General features: G+C 37.7%; 1 protein-coding gene across 1 annotated transcript; it reads left to right on the top strand.

Moving 5' to 3' along the window:
- Positions 1-865: 865 nt before the first annotated feature.
- Positions 866-21,130, top strand: C11H10orf88 (chromosome 11 C10orf88 homolog). Its single transcript, XM_003904358.4, has 6 exons — positions 866-1,253; positions 2,277-2,480; positions 3,283-3,355; positions 6,530-6,736; positions 13,878-14,332; positions 19,370-21,130. The coding sequence occupies exons 1-6, from the start codon at positions 1,090-1,092 to the stop codon at positions 19,602-19,604; spliced, it is 1,338 nt and encodes a 445-aa protein (XP_003904407.2). The 5' UTR covers positions 866-1,089; the 3' UTR covers positions 19,605-21,130.
- Positions 21,131-23,180: the final 2,050 nt, after the last annotated feature.

The raw sequence follows: 23,180 nt of genomic DNA on the forward strand, positions 1-23,180 counted from the left end.
TCTAGATTATAGACGAGTGGAATTTCAGAGTTTCCTTTTTTCAAAAGACAGAAAAATAATCTGCACAAGCCTCTACAGGAAGAGGATGAGGGGGCACACTATATACAGTCCCATCCTGTGGGGCATCTAGAAAGTTCCATCTGCTCCCACTATTCTGTATCCATAGCCTTAAGCTCCTTCAAGACTGAGTTCACATTCTACTTCAACAGAGTCCTGAGACCCCCTTTCCACTCGCTGTTTCCAGTGCCATGAGTAGCGATCTCATGGTGCAGCACCTGCCTTCGGTCCCTGGGTCTTTCTTGCATTTCAGATTTCTGTCACCTAGAGCATCCAGTCCTGGCTGCCCGGGTTCCCGCGGCCTGAGGAGCAGGTCACACATGGGGTCAGGGGGTGTCAGCTGAGATGGGCACCCGGCGAAGGCCAGCGTGGCTCAATGCCCATCACAGACGCCCTTCAACCCCAAAACCCCATCATCCGCTTCAACCCCCACTCTAACGCGAGAATATGTGTGAGGGAGGCTAGGAGAGTTCGGAGTAAAAATAACCCGAATTGGCAGCGCGTCCACCGCGCTCGCTGCCACAAACGCTGCAGACCCGACGGAGCGGAGGCAGAAAAGGCCCTGGCGTCCCCTCGGGAAAGAACGAGGTCAGCAGTTGGTCTTGCACGCCGCGTAGAGCGACGAGACCACACCTACCTGACCACAGACATTCCACACCAGCTAAGCAACGGCAGTCCACACCGCCTGCTGTTTCTCCACAGCCAACGGCAAAAACACCCTAGTGCCGGTGCGCAGTGCACCGCGCCTGCGCATAGTCTCCAGCGAGCGAGCGAGGGTCTGCCAGTCCACAGGCTCCGCTCTCGACCTCGACCGCTTCCCCGCCCACTTTGAGCGCCGCGCCTGAGTCCAGCAGGCACATGCGCATGCGTGGCTCTGGTGCCTGCCCTCCCTACCAAAACCAGAAGTGGCCGGTACTTGAAGCGGAGTGAGCCGGAAGTCGCTTTGCCGCCCACTTTCACGCCGTACCGGCGGAAATTCAAGCACTGGAAGAGAGGTTCCGGGGCTGGGCTGGCCTGACTGAAGGCGGCAGAATGGAGACACGGACCGAGGACCGGGGTCTCACCCGCCGCCCCACGCTGGCCTCTTCTTGGGATGTTGCAGGCGGGGCCCTGACCCACAACCTCCTTCTCACCCGGGCCGGTCTCGGCCCCGGTGACTTCGACTGGGAGGAGCTGCTGGCGCCGCCTGCTCCAGGGTGCGCCGAGCCGACGGGGACGGGGTCGCTACGCGCGGCAACTGCCGCGCTCCTCTGGGAGCTGTGAGGGGAGGCGAGAGGATCTGAGCCCGGGATCCGGGAGAGCAGTTGGTGCCGGGTCTCTAGTGGGGGAGGGGAGCTGCGAGGTGGTCCGGGGTAGGTCCGGCCGGGAAGGGGCCGAGGCTCCCGGGGCATGAGCGGGGGAAGGTGACCCGGAGTCGGAATTTCATAAACGTCCCGGACAGGCGTGACAGCTCCTCAGGGCTGCTGTCAAAGTCATTCCGCCCACCTACCCTCAAACAAGCCACCTCCTCTCCAGCAAAACAGGCTGTGTAAAAAGTCTAGCTATAGACGACCGTCGTCGACTTAATTTCGAAAAAAATACACTTTTGTCTTTTATTGTGCGCTGCTCCTACTCCTGTGCACACAGTAGGTGTCCAGTAATTTATGTAATTATCCGAGAGTCAATGGCAGGGGATTGAGTACAATGTTGATGATTAAGGGAAAAATGAGAGGGGAAAGCCCTGATGTGTGACACCTCCATTTCCGCATGAATTCTGTGCTGAGTGCTTGTTGGATGCTTGGGAAGGTGCTTGGACCTCAAGGGCAAGTGGAAGTGAGTTAGAAGAAAGAAGGCCCTGCCGGGCGCGGTGGCTCACGCCTGTAATCCCAGCACTTTGGGAGGCCGAGGCGGGCGGATCACGAGGTCAGGAGATCGAGACCATCTTGGCTAACACGGTGAAACTCCGTCTCTACTAAAAATACAAAAAATTAGCCGGGCGTGGTGGCGGGTAGCTGCAGTCCCAGCTACTTGGGAGGCTGAGGCAGGAGAATGGCGTGAACCCGGGAGACGGAGCTTGCCGTGAGCAGAGATCGCGCCACTGTACTCCACCCTGAGCGACAGAGAGAGACTCCGTCTCAAAAAAAAAAGAAGAAGAAAGCAACCTCATGATCTAACAAGTGGGTTATGAGTCATGTTCAGAGAAGTATACTGTGTGATATTTTCACCAATTTTCCTCTCAGCCAGGATCTGGTGATTTTGAAGAGAAACCTGAACAACCAAGATGAAAACCCCTGCTTCCTTTACCTGAGGTGTGGCCCCGATGGAGGTGAAGAAATCGCTTCTATTGGCATTTTAAGTTCAGCAAGAAATATGGAAGTGTACTTAGGAGAGGAGTACTGTGGAACCAGTAGGGGCAAGAATGTTTGTACTGTCCTGGATGACAGGTGTGTGGCTTGTACACGGGAAAGTGTTCTTCTGAATTAGTGTTTTGAGTTTTCTCACTTTTTGCAATAATTATTGATTCTCTGACATTGATGCCATATGTTATGGGAGAGAAGGTAAAAATGTGCCAGTAGGCATAGAAGTTTAGAACTTTAGAGATCTTAAAGACAGTGTAGATCAGCCTGGTTATTTTTTAAATGTTGAAGTTTAGAACTAACAGTGGAGGTGAATTGGTAGGAGGTCATAGCTAGTTAGTGGAAGAGTTTTATTAGAATGAAATTTTGAGAGGTGTGTCTCTTTCTTAAACTCACAGCAGTCTGTCTTCCAAAAGTTAACTTGGTAGTCAGTCTGGAACTTTGAACACATTTTCTTCTTGGAAGCCCATTAGAAATGGTGGAGGGATCTAAGACTGTGCTACATAAACCTATTTATTAACCTGTAACGCAACTTGTGATTTTTTTTCGTATGAAGATTTTCCCCCAGTGTGTCTTTAATGTAACCCAAAATATGACTGTGTTGTATCCTGCATGTTGGAAACAATTGCTGTGTTTATTGAGCTTTAAAATACAGTCTGGCTACATGGTTGTACCTACGTTGTATAATGTAATTTTCTCATTGAGCCTAGTAAGTGGTAGATGTAGTCATAGGCAGTGTGCTTCAGTAATGGATCCCAACTCTTCATGCCTCACCAGGAAAACTGAATCTTAGGATTTAAATATTGTTCTGGAAACATTTATTTGTAAGTCTAAATATTAAAAGTGACAACATATGTAAGTAAAAAAATTAATTCTTTTTTATTTTTAGTGAACATGAAAAGGTTATTTTGTACAAAAAATATCTAAAATTGGAGTCCTCCACACATGCTTGTAAAATAAAGGTAAGTTGTCAGTTGTTAACTAATTTGACAACTAAGTTGTTTTTGTACTCTCTGTATGCTTGTTTCCTTTTGGATTACTAATACAATTAGTCCAACTTACTTGCTTGTTTTTTTTTTTTTTTTTTCTTTTCAAGACAGTATCTTGCTCTGTTGCCCAGGCTGGAGTGCAGCGGGACAATCATGGCTCACTGCAACCTCATCTCCCGGCTCAAGCTAACTTCCCACCTCAGCCTCCTGAGTAGCTGGGACTACAGGCATGCACCACGATGCCTGGTGTTTTTTAATTTTTAGTAGAGATGAGGCTCAGAAATACTTAGTAAACATATAAAAAGAAATTGCTTTTCTAAAAAATTATCAGCCCTTTTTAACATTGTATTAAAAAAAATTTTTTTTTTTTTAAATTTTTCACCCGGTGACCAGGGAGTAGACTTTTTCTCTTAAAATTTAACGATGAGCCACGTGCAGTGGCACATTTTTATAATCCCAGTTACTCAGGAGGCTGAGGTGGGAGGATTGCTCAAGCCCAGGAGTTCAAGACCAACCTGGGCAACAGAGTGAAACCCCATCTCACTAAAAAAATAATAAAAATAGAATTTGACCATTTATTAACTTTGGATAATGTATTGTTAATGTAGTAGTGCTGTGTATTTTGAAGTGTTAGGAAATTGAGCAAAAAACATTTTTAAAAACTCTGTATAGTGGTGGCAAAAACCCATAAGCAGTTTTGGCACCATTTATAAAAGAATGAAATTAGAGAAGTTTCAAGCAAGAGAACCAATAAGTTTAAAGGATTGGACTGTTGTCTTCAGCATGAAAAATATTGTTAAGGTAAATGTTAGTTGTGTCTTCAGAGTCTAGGGATAAGGTAATGAGTTGGAAGTCCTCAGCCCTGAGTGTTAATTCAGTTCTGTCGCTGACTAGTGGATTAGTCTTGGGTAAATTTTGGACCTATCTCAGGGGTAAAATTAGTTGAAGAAAATTCTTGGATTTTTTTAATCTCTAAAATTCTGTACTTACTATCATTACTTATAGAAGATTGAAACTTATTTTTACAATAAGAAAAAATAAGTGATTTTCACAGGCAGATAGCAAACTCACGGAACTGATTATCCCAAGATGTTGTTTTGGATAGTATATATTAAATAACTGCTAAAACCATTTGAATAAAGTGATATATTCATTCAACAAAGATTTGAGTGCCTCTTAATGTCAGGTACTATACCAGTCATTTAGGAATTAGCAATAAGTAAATAAACTGAAATGTCTGCCCTTATGTTGCTTGTGTTCTAGTGGGCGAGACAGACAATAAGGAGACCAATGAGTATAATAAGTATTATATTTAATGCTAAAAAAGGCCATGGGGTTAAGAAGAGAAAGGGGAACTACAGAGAAGTTGAGAGGTAGGAGGTTAATAGGGTGTTTCCTTAAAATGTTGAAGACAGTCACGTCTTTGGTTCAACACTCAAGAGTTCTTGGATCATGAGTCTGTATTGACCTATGTCCTTGTTTGATATATGAACCTGTGTGTGTCTCTGAAGGTGATTATTTTTTTTTTTTAACTGTTCTATGAAAGTACATGGGAATGCAAAGGGTTATTTCAGGGAAACTCTAGGATTGATAGGAAAGCTTGTTCTGACACAAGGTTTTTGAGCACTTACAAGTTTTTGAGCACTTAGTGGTCGCTACTGGACGTTTTAACATATAATCCTCATAACAACTATGTGAAATCATTGCTACTGTCTTCTCTCATTTTAATCCTGACTCAGATTTAGCATTTGCACAGGGTCACACAGGTTGTAAGTACCAGAGTCATAATTTAAACTCAGGTTTGTCTGATTCTAAAGCCTGTTCCCTTTCAATTTTGCTACTCTGTTGTCTGTACCACAAATGAAATGTCTCTTGTTTCAGAAATATGGACAGAATAAAATGTTGGATAAACTACAGGGATAGAAGCCAGAAGAGCTAGGTTTCAAGCTGGTCCTTTACTAATTGAGTGTCCTTTAACAAGTTAGAAAATCACCCTTGAAGTCGTCATTTCTATGTGTAATCCAGCAAGCTATGTTACATCATTCTGATATTCTTTTATAGTTCTGAATTTGAAAGGATTGAATTTTACTTATTATTTCAGTAAACATTTTGCATGGGCATCTGGCCAGCCTTATTTTTTGTTAAGTAGCAAGTTGTGGTATGTTAAGGTCTCAGATTGGTAGGTATATAGTAGTTCCCCTTCATCTGCGGTTTTACTTTCCCTGGTTTCCATTACCCACAGTCAGCCGAGGTCCAAACATATTAAATGGAAAATTTCAGAAATAAACAATTCATAAGTTTTAAATTGTGCTTCATTCAGAGTAGTATGATGGCATATCCTGCCATCCTGCTCAGTCGTGTCTGGAACATGAATCATCCTTTTGTCTAGTGTATCCCTACTGTATATGTTACTGCCCATTAGCCACTTACAGCCAAATGTATCATCAGAAGGTCAGTAGTAGCCTAGTGCTGTATTACAATGCCTATATCATTCACCTCACTCCATCTCATTACGTAGGCATTTTATCATATCACATCATTACAGGAAGGGTAATGAGATGAAGTGAGGTGAATGACATAGGCATTGTAATACAGCACTAGGCTACTATTGACCTTCTGATGATACATTTGGCTATAAGTGGCTAATGGGCAGTAACATATACATAACTTTTATTATATTGTCAAAATTATTCTGTTTTATTATTAAACGCTTACTATACCTAATTTATAAATTAAACTTTATCATAGGTATGTATGTATAGGAAAAAATATAGAGGTTGGTACTATATGCAGTTTCAGGGAGCCACTGGAGGTCTTAGAACACATTCTCCACAGGTAAAGAGGGACTATTGTAGTTTATTTTTAGTTCTTTAAATAGGTAAACATTTATTTAACCACCTCATTTGTTATTGTACATGAAGTCTTAATTTTTGAAAGGACTCTTTTATTTAAATAGTTCATCTGAGCCTCATGATAAATTGGAATTTTTCCTAACTATTGCTGTTCTAGAGAAAAGTTTAAAATATACTTGAAGTTAGGTTTTAGATTCTTGAATGCTTCACTCTTGTTTAGGTGATACCAAGAAGTGACCTTAAATGATGATTGTTTTTAATATCATTATTTTCTGGAACTTTTGTTTTCTAATAGTTGCTCTCCTTTGGCGAAAGGCAGCGTGTGTTCATCAGTAAAGTTGTGGTACACATGAGATCAGTTTTGGCAAATTCTTCAACAAGCTTTCCTGCTCTAGGATCAAGGATAGACCTTGACAAGGTCCAAACCATAATGGAATCCATGGGGTCAAAGTTATCTCCTGGAGCTCAGCAGTTGATGGATATGGTTAGATTTCAGCAGCGGGTAAGTAGAAATGGATTTCTTTCCAGATGCCATTGACAATTTCAAAATGATTGCTTTTTGTAAAGAAATGTAGTGACTTAAAATTTTCCTTTTATACTGATTTAACTGTTATCTTTTAGTTTTATAGAAGTTAACTTTATAGATTTGCCCTTCTACAAAGTGTTTTGACTACACATTTTCATACTTTTTATGAATTCATTCATTCAGCAAGTTTTTTTTCTTGCAGTGAACAAGGCACTGGTTTGAGCAATTTTGAGTGTGCAAAGATGATCAGTTAGTCTGTAGTCTTTAAGAATTTTTACATTCTGGAGCATGTAAGTGGGGAATGATGAAAACACTAAGGAAAGGCTCACTAAAGGAAGTAGTATTTTATCTAGCCCTTTAAAATGAAGGGTGGGATTAGGCAAGTAAATTAGAAAGAAGGCCATTTCAGACAAAAAAGGTGAATAAAATCTTCAATGCTAGAAGAATTTGATATAGCTGAAAAATGAATAGTAGTTCATTTCTCTGAAGCAAAACAGTAATAGGGGAAGTTTAAAGTAGATTTCAGCTAGATCATAAAGAGCTTTGGATCCTACTTTAAATGTGTAGATGTTTTTGACTTATGTTTCAAGAAATGTTAAGCCACTGTCATGTGTAAGGTGAATCTGAAGAAGGTGAGACTATAAGGAGAAGACAAGCTGCACGTTATTCCCCTCATCCAGATAAGAGTGAATGAGGTCTAAGATTGAACATAGTAACATAATGCTGGATTGTGAGATGCTAAAATGATGGAGCCATTGGGACTTGACAGCTAACTTAATATTGGTATTATGATAGAAAAAACAAGTTAAACATGAAATTGAGGCTCTGAAGATGGTGATGCTAGTAATATAAATGCAGCCCAAAGGAGGAGGAGGCTTGGAGGAAAAAGGAATTTAATTTTGGGAACATTGAGTTTTAGCTGTGAATAAGACATTCCCTGGAAGTATGTTGCAAACATCTGGAAACAGAGGATTAGGAGAAATGGAATGAACCTTCAGTGGCTGGAAGAGAAGTTTAGGGGTGTTCCCACAGTAGCTAACAGGTACTGTGGTGAAGGGAGGGACTGAAGCAAGGAAGAAAGACCCTTGGAGAGTAGCTGCATTTGTAAAGATACAGGGAGAGGAGAAAGGTAACCAGAAATGTAGAAGGCAGCAGTGTGATAGAGTAGCAAGAGAAAGGATTTGATGTTAGGCAAAGTGACTTCAAGCTCTTGCCCTGCCTCTTCTTAGTTCTGCATCCTATGGCAAGTTGATTCATATTTTTTTCAATATGAATTCCTCATATACAAAATCTAAATGATAACACTGTAAGGATCACAGAATTGATGTGAAAATTTTAAATAATGCAAGAACTTCTTGTAGATTTTGTGTGGTTCACAAATATTAATGTCACAGTATTGTAATATGGGCTGAGTTAAGAGAACCAGGAGAGCTGAAGATTATGGAAACCACAGAAAGAAGAATTTCAAAAAAGTTGGAAATGTGTACTTTTCTTCCTCCCACACCATGTTCTCACCTGGACACCTCGGGAGATTCCTAACTGGCCCTCCTGCCCTGCTACAATCCATTCTCCACAGTGTACCGAGAATGACCTCAAAGGGTAATTGGATCTCACCCTTCTCCTGTGCAAAGCCCCCTGACTGCTTACCTCCCTTTGTACTTAGAATTAATCCTGATTCCTTACCTTGATCTCTAAAATGTAGGCCCTGCTTGCCTTCTCAACTTCATCTCCTGCCATGTTTCCTTGGGCAGCTTGCTTCAGACATTCTGATGTTTATATTCCATAAATATCTAAATATATTCCCACCTCCAGACCTTTGCACTCATAACTGTTCTCTGTGTCCAGAACCCCCTCTCTGTGATACTTCTGTATCTGCATTTTTCTTATTCAGATCTCATTTTAATGTTACATCCTTAATGACAACTTTCTTAGCCAACCAGTGTAAAGTAGCATGTACCTCCAAATCCATATCAGTTTCATCAGTGCTCTTTTGACCACTTTGTTGTTGTTTTTGTATTGGTTGCATGTTTATCTCACTAAAAGATAAACTTCATGCAAACAAGACTTATCTGTCTTGTTTATGGCTCCAAGTACATATACACAGTCATGCGTCAATTCACAGTGGGGATATGTTCTGAGAACATAGGTGATTAGGGGATTTCACGGTTGTGAAACCATCATAGTATGTACTTGCAGAATCCTAGATCATATAGCCTACTATCTACCTAGGTTACAAACCTGTATAGCATGTTACTTTACAGAATACTCTAGGCAGTTATAATGGTAAGGATTTGTGTATCTAAACATAGAAAAGGTACAGTAAAAATATAGTATGCAAGATGAAACATGGCACGCCTCTGTAGGGCACTTACCATGAACTGATCTTGCAGGACTAGAAGTTACTCTAGGTAAGTCAGTAACTGAATATGAAGGCCTAGAACATTACTGTACACTGCTGTAGACTTTATAAACACTGTACATTTAGGCTATGCTAAATTTTTTAAAGCATTTTTTTTTTCAATAATAAATTAACCTTAGCTTATTGTAATTTTTTTTTTTTTTTTTTTTTTTTTGAGACAGTCTTCTTCTGTCGCCCAGGCTGGAATGCAGTGGCATGATCTTGGTTCACAGCAACCTCTGCCTCCTGGGTTCAAGCAATTCTCCTGCCTCAGCCTCCCTAGTAGCTGGATTGCAGGCACATGCCGCCACACCGGACTAATTTTTTATTTTTAGTAGAGATGGTGTTTTGCCATGTTGGCCAGGCTGGTCTTGAACTCCAGGTTCTCAGGTGATCCACCCGCCTCAGCCTCCCAAAGTGCTGGGTGGGATTACAGGCGTGAGCCACCATGCCCAGCCTATTGTAACTTTTTAACTTTGTACACTTAAATTTTAAAAAAGTTTTTGACTCTTTTGTAGTAGCACTTAGCTTAAAACACAAACTTGTTATATAGCTGTAAAAATATATTTGGTTTCTTTATATCCTTTTTCTATTAAGCTTTTTTTGTATTTTTTTTTTTTTTTTAATTTTTAAACTTTTTTGCTTAAAACAAAGACACAAACATTCACATTAGCCTAGGCCTGCAGAGGGTCAGGATCATAAGTATCACTCTCTTTCACCTCCATATCTTGCCCCACTGGAAGATCTTCAGGGACAGTAATACCCATGGAGCTGTCATATTGTATAACAACAATGTCTTCTTCTGGAAGACCTCCCAGAGGACCTGCCTCAGGTGGTTTTACAGTTAACTTTTAGAATATATAAGCAGAAGGAATATACTTTAAGACTAAAAATATAGTATCATAAATACATAAACCAGCAACATAGTCATTGATTATTATTATTATTACTGTGTAGTATATGGTGTACATAATTGTACATGCTATGCTTTTTTTTTTTTTTTTGAGACGGAGTCTCACTCTGTTGCCCAGGCTGGACTGCAGTGGCACAGTCTCGGCTCACTGTAAGTTCCGCCTCCCGGGTTTATGCCATTCTCCTGCCTCAGCCTCCTGAGTAGCTGGAACTACAGGCGCCCACCACCTCGCCTGGCTAGTTTTTTTGTATTTTTTTTTTTTAGTACAGATGGGGTTTCACCGTGTTAGCCAGGATGGTCTTGATCTCCTGACCTCGTGATCCGCCCGTCTCAGCCTCCCAAAGCATGCTATGCTTTTATATGACTGGCAGTGCAATAGGTTGGTTTACACCAGCATTGCCACAAACATGTGAGTAATGTGTTACTGTGATGCCACTTGGCGATTGGAATTTTGTAGCTCCATTATAATCTTATGGGACCACTGTCATATGTGGGTCCATTGTTGACCAAAACTTTGTATTGTGACACATACATACATATATATGTGTGTGTGTGTGTGTATGTGTGTATATACGTGTATATGTACATGTATGTATGTGTGTATATGCACACACACCTATTGAATTGATCAACTGTTTCTTGGAGATCCTCAGGGAGTAAGTATGAATAGTGACGAGACATAAACCAAGTTGTGAGGGATTAGGTAGTAAGGTATTTAGGTAGTAACTGGGTATTTGGGATGTGGAGTTACTAAGTGCACACGGGTTTTTTTTTTTCAAGTTTAGAGATAAAGAGGAAATTAGAAGATACTTTTGTAAAGGAATATTGAAGATAAATAAAGACTTTGACAAGCTTGTGAGATTTGAGCTTTATTAAGAATTTATTTAGGGCAGTGTATTTTTTCAAGTACAGTCCATCATTGAACACCTGTGTCAGAATCCTTTGGAAGGTCTTCAAAATGCAGATTCCTGGCCCTCACTACTCATTCCCAGAGGGTGGGGTCCAGGAATCAGTGTTTTAAACAGTCATGTCTAAGTGAGTTTTATGTACATTGTAGTTTGATAATAACTCTTTTAATGGAAGATTTTAAAAAGGAAGCAATTGTTTGTGAACAAATTTTGGAAACAATTAGAGAATATTAGTTTACTGTCTGATTTCTCTATTTTAAAATCTTGACTTTAGGAAAAAATGAAACTAGATATATTTTTATTTTGGCCATGTCTTTAAATTTTTATAGTTTTATTTATAAGTAATTTTTCTTCACCATGAATTTTAACCAAAACGGCCACCTGAGAATTCTTCATTTCCTATGGTGGCATGTAGACATATTTGAATTTCTTGATATTTAATCCAAAGAGAAAAGATCATCTAAAGAGCTCTCATCTCAGAAAATATGACCTTTTTAAAATTGTGGTAAGAATACTTAACATGAGATTACCCTCTTAACAAATCTTTAAATGTACAATATGGTGTTGTTAATTATAGACCCTGTTGTACAGAAGGTCTGTAAAACAGATTCATCTTGTAAAGCTGTAACTTTATACTCATTGAATAGCAGTTCCTCGTTTCTCCTTCCCCCATCTCCTAGCAACCACCATTCTACTCTCTGTTTCTGAATTTAATTATTTTAGATACATCACGTTAGTGGAATCATCCATTATTGATATTCTTCTGTGCCTGGCTTATTTCACTTAGCATGTCTTCCAGATTGATCATATTGTCACATGACGAAATATCCTTCTTCTCAAAGGCTGAATGGTATTTCATTGTATGATATTCATTCAATGATATTTCATTTTCTTTATCAATACATCAGTCAGTGAACATGTAGGTTGTTTCTGTATCTTGGCGGTTGTGAGTACAGCTGCAGTGAACATGGGAGTGCAGATAATCTTTTTGAGATCCCAATTTCAGTTCTTTTGGATATATGCCCAAAAGTGAGATTGTTAGATCATATAGTAGTTCTATTTTTAATTTTTTGAGGAGCCTCCGTACTGTTTTTCATCACTACTGTCCTATTTTACATTCTTAACCAATGACTGATTTTCATAATCAGTGAATTTTTATAAACAGAATATTATATGTCAGGAAAAATTTACATAGCAAATACCTTTACATGTAGATTTTTCTGTGTAAATGTTCTGCCTCCTTAATGTTCACCCGTAATTTTGATATTGACTGTAGTGTAAATATTATTACTTTTAATGTAGTTGTCCACTGTACATTTTGTTTTGAAATGTCATAGAGAAATAAATGGACTTTCCTGTTATAACTGAATAATTTCCTTTGAGCTTATGGGGAGTTGTCCAATGTTAACATTTTATAATTTTACTTAATTCATCTTATTTCAGGAATATTTAAATATTCAGGTTTATTCAAAACTTGCATTTTATAAAGCAAGATAAACTTAAAATAGGTTAACATTTCTCTATAAAGAGCACTTTTCCAAAGTGCAGTTTGGTAAAAAGTTAGATGGGGACATGACATTACAAATCTTCCCCCAGCTTCCCTGGCCCTTATTTTTCTCCTTTCCGCTTTATTTTTCCCTAAAGTATTTATCACCATCTCCATTTCATGATACATTTTTTCTTTCTTTTCTTTTCTTTATTTTTTTCTCTTCTTTCTTCCTTCTTCACTTCTTTTCTCTTTCTCTTACTTTCTTTCTTCTATTTCCCCTTTTTCCTTCTTTTCTTTTGTAGTTTGTGTCTCCTTGCTCCCCTGTCATACAGGCTCTGTGAGGTCAGGGATTTTAATTTATTTTGTTCACTGCTTTATTTCCAGTGCTTGAAACAACACCTAGCACAGAGTAGATTCCTGGTAAATATCTGTTGAATAAATGAATGTTGTTCTGGCTTAGTAATAACTTTTTAGAATATCTGTAAGTATATGAACTGAGTTTCTTCAGCTAATTTACATATTGCTTTTTCAGTCTGTTCCACCAGCTGTTGAACAGCAATAAGTGTGGGATGATACCCCCTGATAAGAATCTATAGTAGACTTTTATGTTTTGAATTTAGAGTAGAGCCATATGCCTTAACACTTAGGCTAGAGGTATTTTCTTTTATCTAATGGAAAAATTAAAGAGCACAAAAGGGAGATATTGTAATCATCCCTTCAAGGTAAGCCAGAATCTTCTCAGGAAATAATACTGCATAAGCAGTTGAATTGAGGCTGCAAAACAACTCTCATTATCCTGGGAATTCTTAAAGCAAACCCAGCCAGAAGTAGCTAATTTCAGTCATTGAAAATGTCACAGATGTATCCATAGAGCATCTAACTTTAAATAGCGTAACTATCTGTGTAGTTTCCAGGAAAAATTCATTGCAAAAGATTCTACTGGATAAAAGTCAGTGACTTACCATATTTTGACAGTTGGGAATGATATAATTGAATTTTAAGAAACTTATCGGTTCTTGTGACTCAGTTGAGAGTAGTACATTTTATTATCATAAAGAGACATTTGTAGTGGAAACGTTAGTGTCAGTGCAGTTTTACTATTCATGCTAGTATTTATTTAATATTTTATTTTGGGAAAAACTACAATGAAATAATTGAAAGTCATGACTGTGGAGTTAAGTGGCCTGCATATATGTCCCAATTCTGCCACTTACTGGCTGGTTACCTTGGCTACGTACCTTTAGCCTTGGTCTCCTCAGCTTAATATTGGGATAGTATTAGTGGCCTACTTTATAAGGATGTTTTGAGGATCAAATGAAACAATACACAGTGCCCAACTCATAGTAATTACTCCAAAAGTTAGCTGTCAGTATTATTAATATTAACATTTACTTGTTTACTTTGTTTAGAATTGTATTCCCATTGGAGAGCAGCTTCAGTTGGTGTTGGGCAATTCTGGATACAAGCATATGATTGGACTACAATCCTCATCTACCTTAGGAGCCTTAGACAAGTCATCCTCCACACCTTTTCCTTTTAGAACTGGATTGACATCTGGGAATGTGACTGAAAACTTACAAACTTACATTGATAAAAGTACACAACTACCTGGTGGAGAGAATTCTACCAAGCTTGATGAGTGTAAAATTGTGCCTCAAAACCATTCCCTTCTTGAAAATACTCTTAAAAATGCAACGTCCTCTTTCTCACCAAAGAAAGCAAGTGACAACTCAAATATACCTAACTCTGAATTGCTGCCTTTTCTCCAGAATTTATGTAGTCAAGTTAATCATCTCCGTGTGGGAAATAAGACCGAGTGTCAGGAAAACATCACCAAGCATGGTGAACGCATTCTTGGTGTTGGGTAAGTATTATTTTAAGACATACGAAGTTTTGATTTGGTAGGTGGAAAAATCAGATAAAAGGAAACAGATTTGTCTCAATGAGTACTCCTAAAATGCATTTCCAGAGAAAATTTTAGCAAGTTTTACATTTTACCATTAATACACTTAAAGGGGATAACTAATGGATTACTTTGAAAGAAGTCCCTATAACTGGAGGTTTTGCACACTTCTCAGGCATTTTGTGGAAGGGTCACAAGTATTAGTTCACAGTTGGAATAGAAAGTGATTTGCATGAATGGAAAGGAGCTGTGGGAATCATAATCTTTATGTTGTTTTTATATATTTGTACTATTTTGTGCCTGGGTATGTTAAGCATGTCATTGTGACATTTTCCTTGAAGATTATGTTTGATCTAGGCAAATTCCTGAATTATTAAAAAACTGTATTACGATAATAATAATTTGTAGTTTACAGGCTATTATCCCCAGTCTCTTAATCCCTTATTTTGGCAGTACATATTTGATTAAGAGGTAGCTAAGTATTTAGTATGTTCCTAATTGCTTAATATATAGTGTGTCAAAATGGTGTTCTAGACTAGAATTCAAGACTCTAGGTGTGGTTTTGGCTTAAACATGTTGCCACACTGTTTAATATTCTTTAGCGTAAGAGATTTTATTTGAAAATGAGGTAGTTGGATTATTTTGTAACTAAACACCACCAACAACCAGCAGGATTGAGTTGACATTTGTAGAGAACTCTACCAACAATAGGAGAATATACACTTTTTTCAAGCATCTATGGAAGATTTGCAAAGATAGATTATATCTTGGGTCACAAAGCAAATGTGACCAAATTCACGAGGATTGAAATAATACAATGTATGTTTTCTGACCATAAATGAATCTTACTAGAAATCAATAAAAGACAACAAAATTTCCAGATTTTGGGGAATTACACAGTATTCTTAAATTTATGGTTCAAGAAAAAGTCTTGACAGAAATTAAACATATTACACAGAAATGAATGAAAATACAACACATCAAAATTTGTGGGATGCAGTTAAAAAAGTGTTGATAAGGATACTTATAGCACTAAATGATTACCTTAGAAAAGAGGATTGTTCTCAAATCAGTAGCATAAAACTACAATTCAACCAAAATAAAATAATCTGAATAGTCCTATGACCATTAAAGAAATTGAATTTACAATTTTAAAGCCAAGCAAACTGAACTAAAAGCAAGCAGAAAGAAGGAAATAATAAAGAACAGAAATCAATTTAACTGAAAACAAGCAAACAAAGTCAGTGAAGCCAAAAGCCAGTTCTTTGAAAATTTCAATAAAATTGATAAACTTCTAACAAGACTATCAACAGATAAAAAGAGAGAAGATGCAATCATCAGTATCCGGAATATAATGAGATGTCACTACTGATCCTAAGGCCATTAAAAGATAACAAGGAAGGGAATGTTACAAACAAATTTATGCTCATAAATTTGACAACTTAGGAGAAATGGATTAATTTCCCCAAAACTACAAACTACCAACCAAACTCAGCCAACATGAAATAAGTAATAGTCCTATAACCACTAAAAATATTTAATTAATGATTGGAAAGCTCATGAAAAAGAAATATCCAGGCCCGGATGGTTATACTGGACGTTTCCACTGAACATTTAAAGAACATCAATTTTACATGCTTTCAAAAACTAGAAGAGGAGGGAAGACATTCCAGCTCATTCTGTGAAGTCAGTATTAGCCTGACACCAAACTAGAATGCCCCCCAAAATTAAAATACACAAAAATACATGTAAATATATGTAAACATGTAAATCTATAAAAAGTACTTATACAGTATATGAAAAAATTTATAAACCTAACAAAATATATACAGGATATGTGAACTGAAAAGTATAAAATACTGACGAAGGAAAGAAAAGCCCTAAAAAATGGAGAGACATACCATATTAATGGATTTGAAGATAACAACATAGTAAAAGCGTCAATTCTCTCCTAGTTGATATATAAATTTAATGCAATTCCTATGAAAAATCAAGCATGATTTTTTACAAATATGAATGAGATGATTCTAAAATTTAGAAATGGGGAATTTTTTTAAATGGAAAGATAAAGGAACTAAAAATTTTTGAAAAAGTATAAGAGAAATCACTACTTGATTTCAAGACATATAGCCACAGTATTCAAGACTGTTATTGTCAGAGGGATAGACTTATAGATGGATAGCACAGAAATAACTCTACACAAGTACACCAACTGATGTTTGACAATGCAAAAATAGTTTGATAGAGGTAGAATTGTGTTTTTAACATGTGCTGGAGCAGTTGGATATCCATAGGCAAAAAATGAATTGTGGCTTAAACCTTATACTTTATGCAAAAATTAACACAAAATTATAGACTAAAATGTAAAATATAAAACTATAAAGCTTTTCTATGGGAGAAACTCTAGGGACCTAGGACTAGTAAATGAGTTATCAGATATGACATCAAAAGCATGATCCATAAAATAAAAAACTGATACATTGGGCCCCATCAAAATGTAAAACTTTTGTCTGTGAAAGACCCTGTTAAGGGAATTAAAATACAAACTGGGAGAAATTCTTTGCAAAGTACAAATCCAGCAAATGACCTGTATCTGAAGTACATAAAGAACTCTCAAAACTCTATGTTAAAAGAAAATAAAAATAAAACCTAATAATCCAATTCAACCATGGGCAAAAGAATAGTCATTTCAACAGACGGGATATACAAGTAGCAAATAAGCACACGGAAAGTTGATCAACACTGATTTCATGACTATTAGGGAAATGCATATTAAAACCACAAGGTATCACTACATATTTGGATGGCTAAATTTTAAAAATGGTAACAATACCAAATGCTGACAAAGATGTGTGGGAACTGGATCTCTCATACATTGTTGGTAGGAATATAAAATGGTACAGTCACTCTAAAAATTATTTTGACAATATCTTAAAAACTAAACATACAGTTACCATACAACCCAGCAGTTATACTCCTGTACATCCCAGAGAAATGAAAGCTCAGGTCTACACAGAAACTTGTACACAGTTGTTAATAGACGCTTTCTTTGTAATATCCCAAAAGTCCCAACTAAAATGTCTTAGCAATAGGTGAATGGTTAAACTGTGGTACATCCATATCATGCAATGCTGATGAGCAGTAAAAAACAACTTGGACATCTCTCAAAGGTGTTTTGCTGAGTGACAAAAGAGAATCTCAAAAGGTCACATACTGTATGATCTCACTTATATAACATTTTCAAAGTAATAAAATTGTGGAGATGAACAACATGTTGATGGTTACCAGGTATTAGGGAAAGAAGACTTTAGGGAAGTAGATATGACAATAGAGGGGTAGCAGGAAGGAGATCATTGTAGTTAAAGAATGGTTCTGCCTCTTGATTGCGGTGGTGGTTAAATAAATATGTGTACATGTGATAAAATGGCATAGAACTATACACACACATACTAATATCAATTTCCTGGTTTTGATATTGGATTATAGGTAGATAAGGTGTAACCATTGGGAGGATTGGATAAAGGGCACTGAGAAACTAATATCTTTGCAACTTTCTGTGAATCCATAATTATTTCAAAATAAAAGAGTTTCCTAAAAACTCTCTTTGGTGTATTCTAGAGTAGTAGTTCTCAGACTTTTGTTGTTTACACTCTTAAAAATAATTGAGGACTCCAATAAACTTATGTAGGCTACATAAAAATATTTGTTTAAAAATAACAGTAAACCTACTGTGTATTAACATAAATAACAGTCTTTATGAAAAAAAGCCAGATTTTAAAATTTTATTGAGAATAGTATTATTTTAAGTGTACGTGAATCTATACATAATAGCTTTTGGCTGCCTTATATATATTGAATTATACATGTATAGTCAAATATAACTAGTAAGAGCACAGTAGGAATACTGAGAACAGAGTGGATTAATCTCTGAAAAAGCATATATTTATACACTAAATCTCTACTACTTTGTGAAATTTTAGGAAAGAGAAGAATACACAACTACAGATTCTGTTAGTCATCAGAGCAGTAACATAGATTTTGTAGCCTCTTTCATGAGTATGAGGATGAAAAAGTCAAATAATATCTTAGTATAAACCTACTTGTGACCTCAGTGAATTCCCAAAAGAATCATGGAGACCCCAAGGTTCTGTGGACCACATTCTGAGAGTTCCTGTTCTTACTTTGAGACAGAGTCTTGTTTTATCATCCAGGCTGGAGTGCAGTGCCGCAATCTCGGCTCACTGTAGCCTCTGTCTCCTGGGTTCAAGCGATCCTCCCAGGTAGCTGGGACTACAGGCGCCCACCACCATGCCCAGCTAATTTTTGTAGTTTTAGTAAGGGACAGAGTTTCACCATGTTGGCCGGGCTGGTCTCGAACTCCTGACCTCCAGTGATCCACTCACTTTGGCCTCCCAAAGTGCTGGGATTACAGGCGTGAGCCACCGTGCCTGCCCTGAGACTTACTGTTCTAATGTTCATGGTGAATGTTAGAAATTGATGTTCTTTTTATTTATTTTGTTAGTTTGCCCATTCAAGTTAAATTATCAAGTGTTTTTATATCAGGTTAAGAAATAACCTTCCAGTAGTTTAGTAAGGTTGTTTGTATGAAGGAAGAAAAACTTTATAGGGTTGCTTGGGGAAGTATTAGAAAATACACATGTTGACTTTAGAAGAAAATTGGGCAAGATCAGTTTTGATTTGGAGCTCAAAATCAAAAAGACCCTTCCTAAAGACTTGCTCTTTGGGGGTTCCTTTTCACTTTTATATGTCTGTTCAATTGTATACTAAAAAAGAATTAAACAATAATGTGTTGGGCATTTAGGGCTGTGGTTGCCTATTGTGGCTGTGTATGAGAACCTAGAAATGCATTGTAAGAAGACAGAGCACAGCTGTGGAGATAAATCTCAGCAATTTATGTTGGCTGCTCATTTTATAAGCTTGGTTGATTTTGTTGTAATATTAGGGAAAATTTACATGTTTTTAAAAATGTATTTTTAGAATGGAAGAGCAACCTGTTTGCTCCTACTTGGAAAAGATTCTTTCTAAAAATATGGAACTGATGGAAAAGAAACTTATGGATTACATTGACCAGCGAATATATAAACTCCAGGAGCACATTGATGATAAGATTGCTTTGTTAATGGATTTGCTGCAAAATCCCAACTCCCCGCCCACTGGGATACCTCTGAGACACTATGACTCTGGAGAAAGACTTTCAAATGGAGAAAGATAAGCTCTCAACATAAACAGTGTACTGCAGATATTTATTACATATTTATTACAAAGCCAAAACCCAAAAATATTTATAAAAAGCAAGTATTTAATGTCCTTTGAGGGATCATTGTCTTACACAAAGTGACCTCCGTTTTCATTTTTACTACACTTGTTATTTTAAATCCAGTACTGTACACCGAGTTAATATGATACAGTCAAATTATTTTTGCTCACGATATTTTTCAGTCTTACAGAAATGTATGTATACTTGTGTTAAGAGTTCAAAATGCTTGAGGATTTCTAATACAGTTCATTAGTTTGTATTGTATATGTGTTTAAGTATAATTTTTATTTATACAAATATTTTATAGTCTTAGAAGTATGAAAAATAATGCTTAAGAGTATTTGAATTTTTTTCTTTTTCTAATTGTCTTGGAAAATTGGATACTTAAGACTTGGAGCCTTTAATTCAGATTACTAGTTTACGTTTTGTATTGCTTATCTGAGATAATGAATAAGATGTGATATTTGGCATGTGTAAAATTAGTTCACTCTGGGGCTGTTAATATTATTTGTTTCATTACAGAGTAGCTGTAGGTAGGAAAGTAAACATCAGAACCAGCCTAGTCCTTGTTATGATTAGTACTTTGGATTTGATATTTCCTGTAAAACAGATGCAGTCATCTTGTTTGACCTCAGTAACTCCAGACAGTGTAAGAAAACCTCTCCTTTTGAGCTGATATGGGTTTTCTCCCCAGAATCCTTTTCTGGCATGTTTATTGTATGAAATACTGAGGCTCTCCATTTAAGGATGAACACATATGATTCAAGGGATTGCAGTTCTCTCTGATAGGCTTAGGTTTCGGATCTTATAACTATTGTATATGCATTGAAGTGTGATATATTTGCATATAAAAATAAATGCATCTGCTCTGGGAACTACTTGTCTTTAGTTAGTAGAACTGTTTTATTTTCAACTAATCTTTACTTCAAATGTCTTATTTTTTAGAAAATGGGTGTCTCATACTCATTTAATGTTTTGGCAAATTTCTTCTTTAAAAGTGTTACCTGATGTAATTCCTGCGTGACATAACTGAATTTTTACCCTGCCCTAATAACTCTGCTTATCTTTAAGAAACAGAGTGCCTGTGTTGAAAAGTTCCCTTTGTAACCAGACCAAAGGAGACTGGTTACAACCGTGATAGCTGACCAAATAACTTTTAAAAGACCTCAGCCTTTTTATAATCTTATTTCTGTTCTAAATGACACTCCCACCAGCTCCATGACAGTTGACAATCGCCATGACAATGACTAGAAGAAGCCATGAAAGGACAAAAAGGAAGGCAGCACTCTGATTTTAGGAAGTTCCCTGCCCATTTCTGAAAAATCCATGAATATTCCTCCCTTTGCTTTAATGTGAAACACCTTTATTAGAGAAATTATATTTTAACCCCCTCACTCCTCATTAGTTGAAAAGTTGATTTGTGAGCCATGCTCCTGCTTCTCAATTCTGTGGCAATTGAATAAAACCTGCACTGTTTGTCACTCTTTTTTGGTTTCATGTATCGGCTTTGTGACACCCAACAGGGAAAGACCCCATCTTTTGGAGGACCAGCTTTGTTGGTAACAAAAGGAGGGCTAATTTATATGCTGTTTGTTCATTTTTATCATACTACAAAGGTGATACAGTATATGGAACAAACTGTGACCATAGTAATGTCAGGATTTGCATATCTCTTTTTTGAAGGGCCATTATTTATGGGATGTTCATAACATATATAAGATAGTATCTCCGTTCTCATTGAGAAGTCTGTCTCAAGTTTGAATCTGTTAGTTGATAGTCCTGCATCTTGTGGTAGTTGCAGTCTGTTCATTGATTCACCAAGTGCCTCGCTATGATGTAGTAGCAATTACTGTATTCCAAGCAAGGATGATGAATGAAGTTAGAGGCAGACAGTTGAAAGGCCAATTCTGAATTCCTTCTGCATGCATTTGATGATGAAGTAATTGGGAAGCAAGATCACAATAATTTTTTTTTTTTTTTTTTTTTTTTTGAGACGGAGTCTCGCTCTGCCGCCCAGGCTGGAGTGCAGTGGCCGGATCTCAGCTCACTGCAAGCTCCGCCTCCTGGGTTCACGCCATTCTCCTGCCTCAGCCTCCCGAGTAGCTGGGACTACAGGCGCCCGCCACCGCGCCCGGCTAGTTTTTTGTATTTTTTAGTAGAGACGGGGTTTCACCGTGTTAGCCAGGATGGTCTCGATCTCCTGACCTTGTGATCCGCCCGTCTCGGCCTCCCAAAGTGCTGGGATTACAGGCTTGAGCCACCGCGCCCGGCCAATCACAATAATTTTTAAAGAGTAATATTTGGCAATTTGAAATTTGATAAATTTGTGATTTTTCCACATACTCTTATGCATTTGTTATTTGGAACAATGCCAGCATAACATAGAGGAACTGTTATTTGAATTAGCTTAGTGTTTATGTTAAAAGTCAAAGACAAAATATCCCTGAAACTATTTCTTTTTTTTTTCTTTTTTTGAGACAGAGTTTCACTCTGTCACCCAGGCTGGAGTGCAGTGGTGCGATCGATCTCGTCTCACTTCAACATCCGCCTCCTGAGTTCAAGCAATTCAACTACCTCAACCTCCTGAGTAGCTGGGATTACAGGCGCACACCACCATGCCTGGCTAATTTTTGTATTTTTAGTAGAGACGGGGTCTCACCCTGTTGGTCAATCTGGTCTTGAACTCCTGACCTCAAATGATCCACCCACCTCAGCCTCAAAAAGTTCTGGGATTACAGGCGTGAACCACTGCACCCAGCCCCTAGAAGTATTTTATTTCGAATGGCTGATTTAGTTTGGCTTCCCAGTGTGAGGTAGAAAACTTCTGAAATTAAAGTATTATAGTCTGTCTGGGCATGGTGGCTCACACTTTGAGAGGCTGAGGCAGGGAGTTTGAGTCCAGCCTGAGTAAACATAGTGAGGCCCTGTCTCTACAGAAAAAAAGTGTTACAGTTAAGGAGCCATGCGGGGTCATTTATTAAGAGTCAGTATTTTTCATAGTTGCCAAAACATTTGATTAACAGGGAGATTAGTTTCCTTCCTTGAAACTGAAAAACAGTGTTTTACTAGGATGTTTACATATTGACATTCACAAATGTTCAACTGTTTTCAAACTTACAGATGCATTATGCAAGTCTTTGCAGTGAATGTGTTTATAGAAGTTAATACATTTAATTTCTTGATTTCAGACTTAAAAAGCCATTTTAGGTTCACAGCAAAGTTGAGAGAAGTTACAGAGATTTCTCATATATTCCCTGTCCTTACATGTGTATAACCTCCTCTACTATCAACATCCTCACTAGAGTGGTACATTTGTTACAATTGACGAGCCTACATTGACATCATTATCACCCGAAGTCTACAGTTCACATTAGGATTCACTCTTGGTGTTATACAGTCTATGGGTTTGGACAAATGTATAATGACACGTATCTACCATTATCATATCATATAGACTAGTTTCACTGCCCTAAAAATCCTCTGTGCTACACTTACTCATCACTCTGGCAGCCACTGCTCTCTTTACCATCT

The sequence above is a fragment of the Papio anubis genome, chromosome 11 (genome assembly GCF_008728515.1).
Source record: "Papio anubis isolate 15944 chromosome 11, Panubis1.0, whole genome shotgun sequence".
Taxonomy (NCBI): Eukaryota; Metazoa; Chordata; class Mammalia; order Primates; family Cercopithecidae; genus Papio; species Papio anubis.